Source organism: Dermacentor andersoni, chromosome 1 (assembly GCF_023375885.2).
Source record: "Dermacentor andersoni chromosome 1, qqDerAnde1_hic_scaffold, whole genome shotgun sequence".
Taxonomy (NCBI): domain Eukaryota; kingdom Metazoa; phylum Arthropoda; class Arachnida; order Ixodida; family Ixodidae; genus Dermacentor; species Dermacentor andersoni.
In genome coordinates this window covers 333,249,832-333,263,224 of record NC_092814.1, presented here as the reverse complement: position 1 = coordinate 333,263,224, position 13,393 = coordinate 333,249,832, and the positions used below count along the sequence as shown (strand labels likewise).

The following is a 13,393-nucleotide window of genomic DNA, read 5'->3' as shown; positions in this document are numbered from 1 at the left end:
ATCGTCTTACGCGGAATAACTTAGCATTAAGTATAGCTTAGATTGATCGTTTTATGTTTCGGTAGCTTGAGCAATGGCTTCAGGTGATCGCGGAGTATACTAAAGAGGTGTTAAAAAACATGAAATAGTTTCCGCTTGTTGTGCCTCTTCTCAGCAGCTTTCTTTAGTAAAAGTAATTCTCATTGCGTTCTTTTGTTGACGATGCTATTCTCGGCAGTGCTTGGAATGACAGAGTTGGCGGGCTGCATGACTATGTCGTCGCCACTAGGGGATGACTTCAAGAGCCTCGGCAAGCCCGTGCCGTTCATGGAAGTTAAAGTAAGTATGGCGGTTAAGTAAATGAGTGCTTGGCATTTAGAAAGGGGAAAAAACGGGAAGTGTTGGAGAAAAAAAACGTTGGTACAAGAATCACCATCGAGCAGAAATGCGATGTCATCCGCCGCGGTTGCTTTAGCGGCAATGATGTTGCGCTGCTAAGCACGAGGTCGTGGTATTAAATCCCCACCATGGCGGCCGCATTTCGATGGCGCGAAATAAAATAAACGCCCGTGTCCCGTGCATTGGGAGAAGGTTGAAGAATCCCAGGTGGTCAAAATGAGTCCGGAGTCCCTCATTACGGTGTGCATCATAATCACCTCATGGTTTTGGCACGTGAAACCAGAGAAAAAAAAAGGAATTTGACATCAAACATTTTCAGCATGAGAGCGCATAGAACAAAACCGACGTTAACAGCTGAACGTGATTTTTTGTGAAGCTAGTGATCAGCACAGAGAGAGGGGGGGGGGGGGGGGGGGAAGTCAGGTGTGGTTCAGCATCATCCCGGAACACCGACGCTGATGTTCACAAAGAAAACAATAAGGATGCCCTGATCTTCCCCCACGCACCACTTCTATCTAAAGCGAAGCGTTCTTGCCGGGTTCGAGGCACTTTTTTGTACGTATTTGGGGCGGAATCCGCAAAGGTGCACTGTCCGTCCGCTATTTCTTAGCGAAAAAGTTCTTACGCTAAGATTAAGGTGCAGCCGAAGTGGCAGCGCATTTAACTGAGTGCGTCAGATGAAAGCGAAGAGGAAGCAAAGCTCGGATTAAACGACAGGAAATGAAAGAAGCACGGTCAACTGATAGCATCATCACGCGTCCTACATCTGTAGTTGACGCTATGTTCTCACGGCCAAACACTGCGAACCCCCATTCGACATCTTCCTTTTCCGGGCGTCTGCTACAGCGCCTACAAGCGCAACCGCGCTGGCGCGTTCCCCGCACCGCCGTCAAAAGAATGGCAGTGGAGGTGTTACGCATTCTTCTCGCATTTCTGCGAGACAAAAGACTGATGTACACATGGTGACATATTTGGCGCAGAAAATGACGCTCATGCGGAGCAATTCGCGCCCCCTGTCTTCTGAGCTAACCCCATCTGTAGCAACATCGCCAAAGGCGCGTCCACCATATTACAAAGCGATTTATTGTGTTTATTTTCATAATAATTACAAAAAAGAAAGAAAGCTGCATACTAAATAGTTCATATGGCCTTAAGCCAAGGCGACCAGCACCCGTATGTTTATCCGATTGCTTTGTGGTCACGCTATACTCAGTTGCAGGTGCGCTTCTAATGGGGTAAATAGGCTCAATATCGGCTCTCTCGGCAACCGGCAGCGTCTGAAGTGCTGGTTGACAATGTCTTCGAGCACCAACCGACGATGAAGCGCGCGCTACTTTCGCATTGGATCCCTGTCGAGGGCAGAGAGAGCTAATAAAGCAGCCCTTAAAGAGAAATGCAGAAAGAAGCCATGGCTATACCGTCACTTACAAATTATAACCGAAAACTTCACTACGTAACCTTCGCACGCGCAAGTTTTGCTGCCTGTCGCACTTTGACGTCGTATCAGCATTGACGGCTTGTCAGTTTCTTGTCAGTGCCACAGGCGTCACGAGAACGTGATCTTTTTGGGTGAAGGCAACCGGTCAATAAACCCACACATGCTACCTGAAGGCATCAATGTTGCCGGATTCGAGACCCTCGTTATGTAATAAACGAGAAGAAAGGGGTTTAACCGAGGGGCCCGATTTTTATTAGTCATATCATGAGAAGCCAATAAACATTGACACCAAGGAGAAACATAGGAGAAATTGCTTGTGCTTAATAAATGAAATAAATAAACGGTAACCAAATGGAAATGAAAGTGGATGAAAAAACAGCTTGCCGCTGGTGGGGAACGATCCCACAACCTTCGCATTAGGCGTGCGATGCCCTATCAATTGAGCTACCGCGGCACTGTTTCCCCATCCACTTTCTTGGGTATTTATGTTTTCAAGCAGAACCTAGGTAGTGTTGGCCAGCGCCACGTTCCCGTTCTCGATATGCCTGCGGCAGAAAGGATGTTCCACATCCGTCGCAAAGGTTTGCGAGTGGTGGTGCTGGCTAACACTCCCAGGTTTCTACTACGAAACATAAATACCCAAGAAAGTGCATAGGCAAACAGCACCGTGGTAGCTCTATTGGTAGAGCATCGCACGCGTAATGCGAAGGTTGTGGGATCGTTCCCCACCTGCGGCAACTTGTTTGTTCGTCCCCTTTAATTTCCATCAATTTATTGTTTCTTTATTTCATTTGTTTAGCGCAAGTAATTACCCCTACGTTCACCTTGGTGTCAGTGTTTGTTGGCTTCGCATGATATGACTACATATATATATATAAAGTGAAGCGTTAAATTACAGGATCCGGCAATAAAATAGGTAACAGAATGGAAGCTCGTACAAAATAGAAAAAATGGCAGGATTTGACTGACGTTCCGGCCGGGCACCGGCCTTCATTCTGACACAAGCTGGACACTGGCTGAAACATCAGTAACATCCCGTTTTTTATCCTATGTGCTTCTGTTTTTTGACCTACATATATATAGCAAAAAAAAGTTGAAAAAATTTATATATAATTATATAATATCATAGTATATAAATGTATAAAAGAAGGAAACGCATACTGGCTCGGAAGAGTGAAATGACAGTGCTTGTGATATTGGGTCCGATGAACTTGCCTAGCCAGAATTTTACTTGGGGCAGGGGAGGGTTCCGCCATCTGACCACGTGCCTCCTTCAGCTGTCTTTCTCTCTGTATATATATATATATATATATATATGGTACCCAGCTACCTTCACCCAGAGTTTAAAGTATGCAAATGCCACGTAGCTGGATAGACCCAAGGAAATGTTTGCCGTCGCTTGGCAACTTTCAGTTTTTTTATCATTCAGCCTCATTAGATAATTAGTCTGAATGAGTCAGCATGATAAACTCCCGATACAGCTTTCTCTTGCTCAATACGCGCTACATAAAAGTGTTTTTTCGAGCGTGAAAGAAGCCTGCAGATGCACGCTAAGTGCCTCGAGCGGCCAGTCGCACGTCAATTTCGCAATTTCGCGTGCATTTGTGGGTTTCTTTCACGCTCGTAGAAATTTTTAGATAGCACGTATTGACCAACAGAAAACTGTATCGGGAGTTTTTCATGCAAATTTACAATTTGTCATTCATACTTTTCATCTAATTATAATACTTGAGAAGTTGATTAAATATTTAAGACCAATTATCTGATTAGGGAGAGTGAAAAAAATAGTTTGAGTATCTCCAAGGGACAGCAAACAACATTACCTTGGTCCTGTCCAGCTACACGGCATTCGCATATATTTAAACACTGGTTAAATTTCGCTGGCACACCATATATATATATATATATATATATATATATATATATATATATATATATATATATATATATATATATTGCACACCACGCAAAGACAAACCCCTAGCACTCGCCGTACAAGAATGCTTTAAAGGGGCCCTGAACCACTTTTTATCGCAATGGAGAAAGACATTTGAAGTGAAGATAGGCTATTTCAGAACCACTTTGCCGCTAAAAGTACTTCAACACGTTCAGCAGAAGCGGAGTTATCGGCAATCAAACACGGCCTCAGCTGTGCACGCCTTCCTCCTCCAATGCCTTGCACTGCGAGGGCTACAGTGGAGACGTCACCGCGGCACACAATTCAAATTTCCGATTTGATGCCTAAGCCGCGCTAAACGTAAGCAAAGCGCGGCTGTCCTCAGAGAGCCGCACTGCGCTAAGCCACTGGACTCGTGGCGGCACCTCGCGGTGTAGCAGAGTGTAGCAACCAATAGCAGCCGCCTATTGGAGTGTGCTTTATGACGAAATAAAGCTCACAGAAAAGAGCCAGGATCATGGGGTTTTTTAAACGAGAGCGTTTGAGAGAAAGGCGATTTCGCACTCCGCTGGCGAGCTCCACGGACCGCGTACGACAGCAGAACTTGGCTGAGATGTTCACAATTGCTACCCGCGGACTATGTTACTTCACCAAGCCCGAGGGCTGGTTCAGGGACCCTTTAACAACGACGATGCTCGCTTTGCAGCCACTTCGCATCAAATTATGCTATCATCCTTATGCTATCTTTAAAAATGGTGATTTAAAAAAAAATGAAATTTTGTTTACTAATTGATGGATTTATACAATATATGCCGATGACCTAATTGGTACATGACTTGCAAAACGAACATCGCTAAAAATGGGGCCATACAAAAACAAGACACCGCACCATCGTGTGTCATCTCGTTTGCAGGCCAGATTTCTTGCAGTCCAGGTAACAGTGCACATCACCGTTGTTTCCCAGCCAGACCATCCAGTGCGTGGTACGGCCACCGCTATGTACGGGAGAGGGCGGGCACTATCTTCCAAGTTTCCTGTCAATCACACTTTCGGCGTAGTTGGCATGCCGTATTGTTCTAGGTTTCTTTTAAAAAAAGGATGAAGCTTTGCGCTAGAACTTCGATAGTACGAAATAATGCAAGTTTCACTCACTTTTGGTGGCCAGTTGTTCGACATGTTTTGAGAGATGTTTGGAAGTAACTTACCATCGTGGTATTGTAGTCATCACGCGACGCATATTATTTGGTCACACTCGGGAACTGATGAGGCATACAGTCCGAAGCAGGGCTGCTTCCTGTTTAGAAGCTTTTGTGAAAATTACGGCACCCGTTGTGCGCAGTAAAATAAGGGCCAGTAGCTCCGAAAGATTTGAAAGCGTCGTGTCTCCCGACAACCGCATATTCTGAAAATTGTCGAGACTTTTAGTAAGATTAGCTTCCCGCAGCAAGCAGCACATGTTACCACGTGGTAGGTGAGCCTCAGCTAGGCGACTGACCACGGCTGTCTGGTGGAGCGATCAGGCAGTGACGCGACGCTATCCCTATGTTCATAATTATCTGCCAAGTTTGTTCTTGACGCCTTTTATGCGGGTCCCCCCCTCCTCGTATCCATCACTCCACTCTCCTTTTTAACGTTCTTTTCCGTTAGTCACTGTAACACTCTTCAACATTCACCGGTTTGTTGAATGGCGTAGCCGTTGCTGGCGTTCCTATATTTCTGTTTCTTTGTGGACTTCGAGGCCGTTCTCCTACCTGTCCTCCCACGTGTTTGTTGTGGCCGTTGCTTAGCTTTCTTGCTCCAGCATTCCCGTCTCTGACATATTTTGCCGTGCGCGAAACAGCGTTCTCTTAATGTGAAGCTTTTTTTTTTTCGAAATCTCGCCGCGCGTCAGGGTAGTTGACAGCGCGTATATACATTGAAGGAGCGCGGCAGAGAGGAATGAAGACGCGAGGAACTCGTTTGGACTTTTGCACAGCGTCGAATTTGCAGAATGCCCTCTGGAGCTCCCTGGGCGTCGATCACCACACTAGCTTCTTCACAGCAGTAATCCGCCTTTTTGCCGGAGCGACGGCGCATGCGTCCTGCCGTAGTGAATTAGTCGGGAAACGTTTTGGAAGGGACGCGCGCGTGGCAGCACGGCCAGATATCGGGGGAAAGTCTCCCCCAAAAAAAGTACACAGACGCGCACAAGAGCCAATTAACACTCGCGCCGTGTACCATGTTGGAACTCCACTGGTAGCTCAACGTCAGTGCGGTGCTGAAAATGTGCGTATCGTAAGACTGCAACTCCACTTCAAAACAGAAAGCGGCCAGGGCTTCGGCCGGCACCGTGAACCACGTAGTTGCCGTCTTGCACTGATGGCTAGCAAATTTAACGAAAAACCCCTGCGTTACACTTGGGCGACACTTGAAAAACATCACGTTGTGACGAAGTCTTCTTGCAGTGTAGGCCCTCTCTCGCTGGTGGTGGCAGCGCGTGGCCGACTTCACGTACCCGTTTAAAATGCCGTAACACTGGGTCGATACGAGACCTGGGCTATATGTCGATAGGTCTATGTCGATAGGTCTGGGCTATATGGCTCATGTTGCAGCGTTTCCCACTTGAACTTTGCCAGTTTTGTGTTAACCACATCAGCGACGTGCTGACGGGCATTGTGGTGGAGCACGATCACCCCATTCCTGAATTTTCCACGTCGTTTGTTTTTGATTGCGACGCGCAGCCGATCCGGCGTTTCACAATATCGGAAACGATAGTCTGTCCAGGTTTAGCGAAATTCTATCAGTAATGGCCCCTGACGATCCAAAAGAAGTCAGCATTTCCCGGTGTATATGATGGCCTTTGCTTTCTTTGGGGTGGTGAATGCGAATGTTTACACTGTAAACTTTGCCATCGTGTTTCAGGCTCGTAGTAGTGGAACCATGATTCGTCCCTGGTCACAATTGAAAACAAGAAGTCACCCTCATTGTGATACCGAATTAGATGAGTCGAAGCAGCGCGGAAGGTATCCGTCTTCTGGCGGTGGTTCAAAATCCTGGGCATCCATTGTGCACGCAAGAGGCGACAACCAAGAGGTTCGTGAATTATGGTGTGACCCGAACCGTGACTGATGTTCACACAGCCTGCCAATTCATCGACGCTTATCCTCCGTTCTTGTCTAATGAGCTCATCAACCTTTACAATTGTGTTGTGGTCGATTGTACGGTGGCTTTGGCCCGCTCTTGGATTGTCTTTTCAACTTTCACGTCCTTCTTTGAACCGTTTGCTCCAACGCTTCACAGTGGCCAATGATATGCAATGTTCAACCTACACGGCAGTCATAAGGCGACTAATTTCTTTTTTGGAAACAATTTCAGTAGTCAAAAACCTCACAACATCAAGATGTTCAACTTTGAAGCGTCCATTATGTCATGAAGTCATGATAAATCTAGTGTATGAGAGCATTAAAAAGTGACTTCCTCACACCTGGAAGTCACTTTTGTAAATGAGAGATAAATGTGTGCTACGCGCATGCCTCGCAGCTAATGAACCGAACTATTATTGCGCGGGGTGGGTTGGTTCACTTTCATTTGACTCGCCCTCGTACATTAGAAATGTGAAGATACGATGGAATATACAAATGCGAAGATACAGCTTGATAAAGGGCAAAAAAATGTAACTGGAATCAAAACCTCCCAACAAGGTATTTAAATATACGTATAAGCCGCCAATAAATCTACGTATTTAAGAAAAAGTCACTGTACATAATGCGTCAAACATGGCAAATAAACATGTTGGGCAATCGCAGATTCACAGATAACAGAACCCTAAGGCCCGCTCCCCCCCCCCCCCCCCCGCCTCTCTCGACAGACCCTGATATATCGCGCGCGACGAAAGGTGGCGCGCTTCCTCCCTGCTTTTCTCCCTTGCGCACACAAGTCTGAGCCACCATGGACAGCTCGCCGATGCCACTCCCCCCCTCCCCCGCTCCCCCCAAACTTTTACTCGCACATTCAGCATGTGGCGTGCGGTCACGATATTATCGCCCTTAGACTTTATACGGAACGTGAGGACGACAGCGACGGCAGGAATGCGCCCGGATTGTCCATATAATTGTCAATAATACGAGGGTTGATCCAGAAATAAGGTTCCCATCAATTTTACAAACAGACAACATTGTTTTCTCATAGAAATTTACATGATTGGAAAGACGAAGCATTACTCCATTTTTCTACGTTATCGCCATCTTTTTCTACCCATATTTTTTTTTGTTGACGGTGCTCCGATTTCTGTATCCCAATGTCGTAGAACTCCGCCGCCAAGCCGTTGACGAAGCGTTTCACCTCTTCTTTGACTTCATCGTCACTACGGAAGCGTTCCCCACTCAATTGTTGCTTTAACTTGGGGAACAAGTGATAATCACTAGGTGCAAGGTCTGGACTGCACGATGGGTGGGGCATGACAGTCCACCTAAAGTTTGTCAAATGTTCCTGGGCTTGACGGGAGACGTGAGGTCGCGCGTTATCGTGAAGCAACGTTACACCGGCTCGCCGGCGATTCCAGATAGCTCGCCTAAATTTCTTTAGTGTTGCACAATAACTGTCTGAGTTGTTTTTTTGTCTCACGTTCCATGAAATCAATAAGCAGTATCCCCTTACGATCCCCCCGCCCCCCCCCCCCCAAAAAAAAAAAAAAACACTGGCCGTGACTTTGCCAGTAGAAGGAGTTTGTTTGACCTTCTTTGCGAATGGTGACTGAAGGTGACGCCATTGTTTGGATTTTTGTTTCGCTTCGGGAGTGAACTAAAACACCCACGTTTCGTCTCCCGTAACAGTGAAGTACAACAATCTTTCCTTGTCTTCTTGACACTTTTCAAGAAACTGGCGAGCACGCTCAAGGCGTATTCTCCTTGTGGTCTGATGTCAATAGCCGCGCAACCCATCGAGTACAACACTTGTGATATCCCAATTTTTCAGTCAGATCTCTTAGCGCTGTACCGTAAGAACTCCCAGGAATCTGAGCAACAAGTTCACGGACGGTGATCCTCCTGTTTTGAAGCACTTCGCGTTGGACCATCTCGATAACCGTCTCCGAAACTGACGGTCTTCCACTCGATTCTTCATCGTGGACTTCCTTCCGACCACACTAAGCTCCCTGCACCAGTTTCGGACGTGTTGAACGGACATACAGTTGCCGTCATACACTTCTGTCAACTGGCTATGAATATCCACGGTTGGAGTCCCTTTGGCGTGCAAAAAGTGAATTACGGAACGAATCTCACACTTGGCGGGATCAGCAATGGGGACCTACATATCCGACGGCTCCTGAGCCAAGAATGAGAGGCGCAGCAAAGCGCAGCCGGGGGGAATCGAGAGTGGGGGAACAGCCGTCTGCAGCAGCGCTGCCGGATTTCACCTCGCACCTTCCGTTGTGGCTGGAGCTCTTTGGGAACCTTACGCCTGGATCAAATGTCGTATAATAAGAGTATTCGGCAACTGAAGCGTCCTGTGGCCCACTCCTTTCTGCAAAAGAAGAAGTAACAAAATCGAACTTTCACCATGCGACAGTTTCCTGTGCCGCAACAATGTCTTTTTTTTTCCTTTGGTGGGGAGGGGGGGGCATGGAAATGAAAAAGCGCAAGGAAAACATGTTGGCCACAATAGAATGCTTGCTTTGGGCACCTAATGCGGCTACCGAAGGAATATCGAAGCATACGCATACTGCTCGGCACCCTACACCGGTGCGACAAAATTTCCCGGAGAGGTTGAGCTCAAGCGAACCCGTTGCAATCCGTCGAGTACCCGCAGTGATGGCGGCAAGCGACAATGAATTTTTCTTTTTCTCGTCTGCAGACAGAAAGCGTCCAAAACTTTGCCAGGCGAAATTACACTTGGCCACAGAGTAACGAACGCGCATCGGAGTGCGCCACGCGGTGGCCGGGGCAACACGAGAAAAACGCATGCGCTCTGGCAGCCCACAGGTAGCGAAAAAAAAAATGAAGAGGCTCAGTGTGTCCTCGCGAATAAAAGACAAAGTAGAAAAATAAACAAGAACGTAGTTACCTTTGTTGGCTTTACTCTCTTGACATGGATGCTTTAGCGCAGGTGAAAAAAAATATTAATACTCTTTTCTGTGACGTGACGGCACAAATGAAGCACCACAACGCTTCGTCTCATCGGATCTCGCTTCCTGCTTTTTCAACTTGTCTGATAGTGCGTTTATTTGGCTTATCTTGTTCGTTGGTCCGATGTACGACTTTAGAAAAGTCAATGCACAATTGGTGTCAAACGTTTATAACAATATTAAACCCACAATGTTCCGGAATGGAAACTCTAAAGCCCGACTTTGCAAATGTCAATGCACCTTTCACATCAAAAGTTTATGAGAAGTTTATACTTATAAAGTTTCAGAATGGAAATCCATGCGCTCCGTAGATTCCGCGGCCTTGCGAGATGTCGCGATGAGCCCGCTCGTCATCAAAACGCTTTGAAACTGTGCTTCGATGAGGCTCCTTGCATTACGATATGTGATTCCTGATGCCTGGGCGTTGCCGCGAAATCCATCCCGATGTCGCAATGTTCGCGCTGAAATGTCTTTTCGAGCATGAAAACGCCATTGTAGGCAAAATGCAGCATGATTTCGGGCGCCGGGGGTTGTTTTAGTCGACGGCGCAGGACAGCACGAAATAATTTCTGGGGGAGGGGGAGGGTGAACCCAAGATAGGTTAATAATAATAATAATAATATATGGGGTTTTACGTGCCAAAACCACTTTCTGATTAAGAGGCACGCCGTAGTGGAGGGCTCCGGCAATTTCGACCACCTGGGGTTCTTTAACGTGCACCTAAATCTAAGTACACGGGTGTTTTCGCATTTCGCCGCCATCGAAATGCGGCCGCCGAGGCCGGGATTCGATCCCGCGACCTCGTGCTCAGCAGCCCAACACCATAGCCACTTAAGATAGGTTGATGACATATATATATATATATATATATGTGTGTGTGTGTGTGTGTGTGTGTGTGTGTGTGTGTGTGTGTGTGTGTGTGTGTGTGTGTGTGTGTGTGTGTGCGCGCGCGTGCGTGTGTGTGTGTGTTCCGTTCGTGAGGTGTATTTTATTTGGCAGACTCACTTGTTCGAGCAGTCCACATGATTTTCGCATTTACGGTGGTGCGTGATTTTATTCGCGATTTCTTTTTTTTTATGTGTCATCCTAATGCAAGTTCACATGAGCGTGCGCAAAGTCAGTATATATATTTTCAGCCAGTTCGAGTGAATGCTCAGGGTCTCTCGCTGCCGCTCGTAATGCGAGCACAGGATGAGCGGGCATTCCACAGACGCATCCGGCTGTTACATCGGTTGCAAGCAGTGAACGACCTCTTTTTGATTCTGTGGAGGAAACAAGACGTGTAGGTGACCCCTTAACCCAACCCCAACATGCTGTGGGGGCGCCAATAGCAATGCACTGCCCTGCAGCTCCTTTCTTTTTGTTCTTTCCGCAGCGCAGTAAATGCGCTTATGGTAACCCTGGGAACAACTGAAGCGTCGCTCCTGTTGTAACGTCATCGCCGACGTCGCATAATGCGGATTTCGAAAGCTGCAGGAGAGAGCAAGTGATCAATTATGAGAGGTTGCAGTCTCCCTGCTCAATGTAGCGCAGTAATGCTTAGCAAGCATGTTTTCTGCTCTATTGTCGCAGATAGGGAATGTTATGTCATATTGAGAAAAAAAAGCGTTTCAATAAGCCTGTAATGATGTTTCAACTGCGCGACCAAGGACATAGAACACTAACATAAGAGCACCGCTGCAAAGACAAAACCAATGCCTGTGAGGATGCAATACCAAATTAACCATAGATGTCAATAGCTGAGAAATTTCACAGCGAAAGGTGGTTAAGCTGAAGCTTTAGCTCGGAAGCTGTACTCTAAACACACGGGAAAGCTGAAATCATTTTTCTCCTCAAGCACATTACCCATTTTATGAGGTTTGCAGCATTTAAAACAAGCAGTGAAAGTCTAGTAGCCCTAGGAAGTGCATTTGCGATTTACATGTTGTATTTATTTAAAACATTCTATGAAATTCAGAAATTTGACCAGGGTGTCCACCAACCGGGAAAACAGGCAAAACTGGGAATTCTCAGGGATTTCGTAAGTCTGGAAATACTCGGGGAAAACTCGGCGAATTCGTTCTTCTATCAGAAAAAATTAGCTACCATTTTATTGAAAGGGAACGAAAGTTGCTTTAATGCTGGCTCGAGTAAAATAGGAGAGAAAGCGCAACGAATTGGGCTTTGACGCCGTGTCGTCGGCTGGAGGAGTTGCCAGTGTAAAGCTGACGACCGATTTTTGGGACACGCCCGATAATGCGGACGGCTTCCTGGCACCACCGCGTACACCACATAATCAATGTATAAGAACGTCTGAAATTTGGGACGCGAGAACCTTTCGACGTCCGGTTTTCTGGACTTTTTGCCGCGACCATAGGTCCGAAACAGCATTAATCAAAGCACAACTGACCAAGAGGATGCTTCAAATGGTCCGTGGGGCGAACGCGCGGCGGAACGACGACGAGAACAGAAAGGACTGTCGCATTGGGGAATGATGGAGAAGGGACTATGCGGCCTCTTCTTTGAAGGAGCTTGATCTCAAAAAGCAAAACGTTGGCTGACGCCGAGATGCAGGCTACCCTCACCCAAACCAAAATAAACTCTTTAAAGCAGTGAAACGCAACCCTGATTAATTGTGCGCGGGCTGAGAGTATGTCAGAACAGTTGAGGTTGACTTGCCAGCTGCTGAGAGAATCTTACTTGTGTGAAAGTGCGGGTCTAATACCAATGAGCACGCTACGAGTTGACAGAAGTAGCTCATTTTCGAAAATATTTGCTTCTGTATGCATCTCTTTTCATTCGTATTTGAAAATGTTCGACTCGATCTTCATTAGGCTTTCCCATTCTTTTTTCGAAGATATATTATATACTGTGCATTTTACTAACCCCTCCCTTCAATTTTCTATTTTGAATAAAATAAATACTACTCTTACTGTTCAAGCTGAATTAAGAAGTTTTTCATTTTTTTTAGAATGCTTACTAGAGAGTGATAGCATCGGTCAAGATGGTGTCAGCCCGTCTTGACATAAAACAAAGTTCTGTATCACTCAGAAAAATTTGCAAACGTACTCAGGGAAAACCTGGAAAACTCAAGGAATTTGAAAATGTCAGCTTGGTAGACACCCTGTTGAAGAAACTCAAGCGCGAAGTTTGCAACTCTCTAACTCAACTATCTAAAACGATATCGCAATTCTGTAAACTAAGCATACGAATAATAAATCCAAAGTGAAAAAAAAGTGATCTATTATATACCGCTCTGAAGTATACCACTGCATTTTCAGTAGAACTTTATACGTACTGTCGATACCAAAACTTTGCACGATGCGATTGCTGTGACAAAGCTGAGCTTATTCGTAGCGTTCATTCTCAGTTTCGAATAAATGTTTTTTCTCTCTCTCTCTCTCAGTTTAGAACACGAAATGGATACGCAACTAAAGAGGGAATTTAAAAACTGCACGCTGTATGCTCGAGCCACACCTCAAACGACTTGTTCGCGAAGCCCACAGTCCTTAAACTTTTGTATTGTGGCTCATATGACATTTAGTTCCGCGTTTTCTTTTTTTAAGAATTTGATTGGTGTGCGCCGACTTGCCGATTTGTT

The 13,393-nt window shown here is 46.2% G+C and overlaps 1 protein-coding gene across 1 annotated transcript in view; it reads left to right on the top strand.

Moving 5' to 3' along the window:
* The first annotated feature begins 252 nt into the window (after positions 1 to 252).
* LOC126516934 (probable 4-coumarate--CoA ligase 3) overlaps positions 253 to 13,393 on the top strand; it is a 36,046-nt gene continuing 22,905 nt past the window's right edge. The window contains exon 1 of the mRNA XM_072289118.1: positions 253 to 318. Within this exon, the coding sequence (XP_072145219.1) occupies positions 253 to 318 (66 nt within the window). The remainder of the gene's footprint in view (positions 319 to 13,393) is intronic.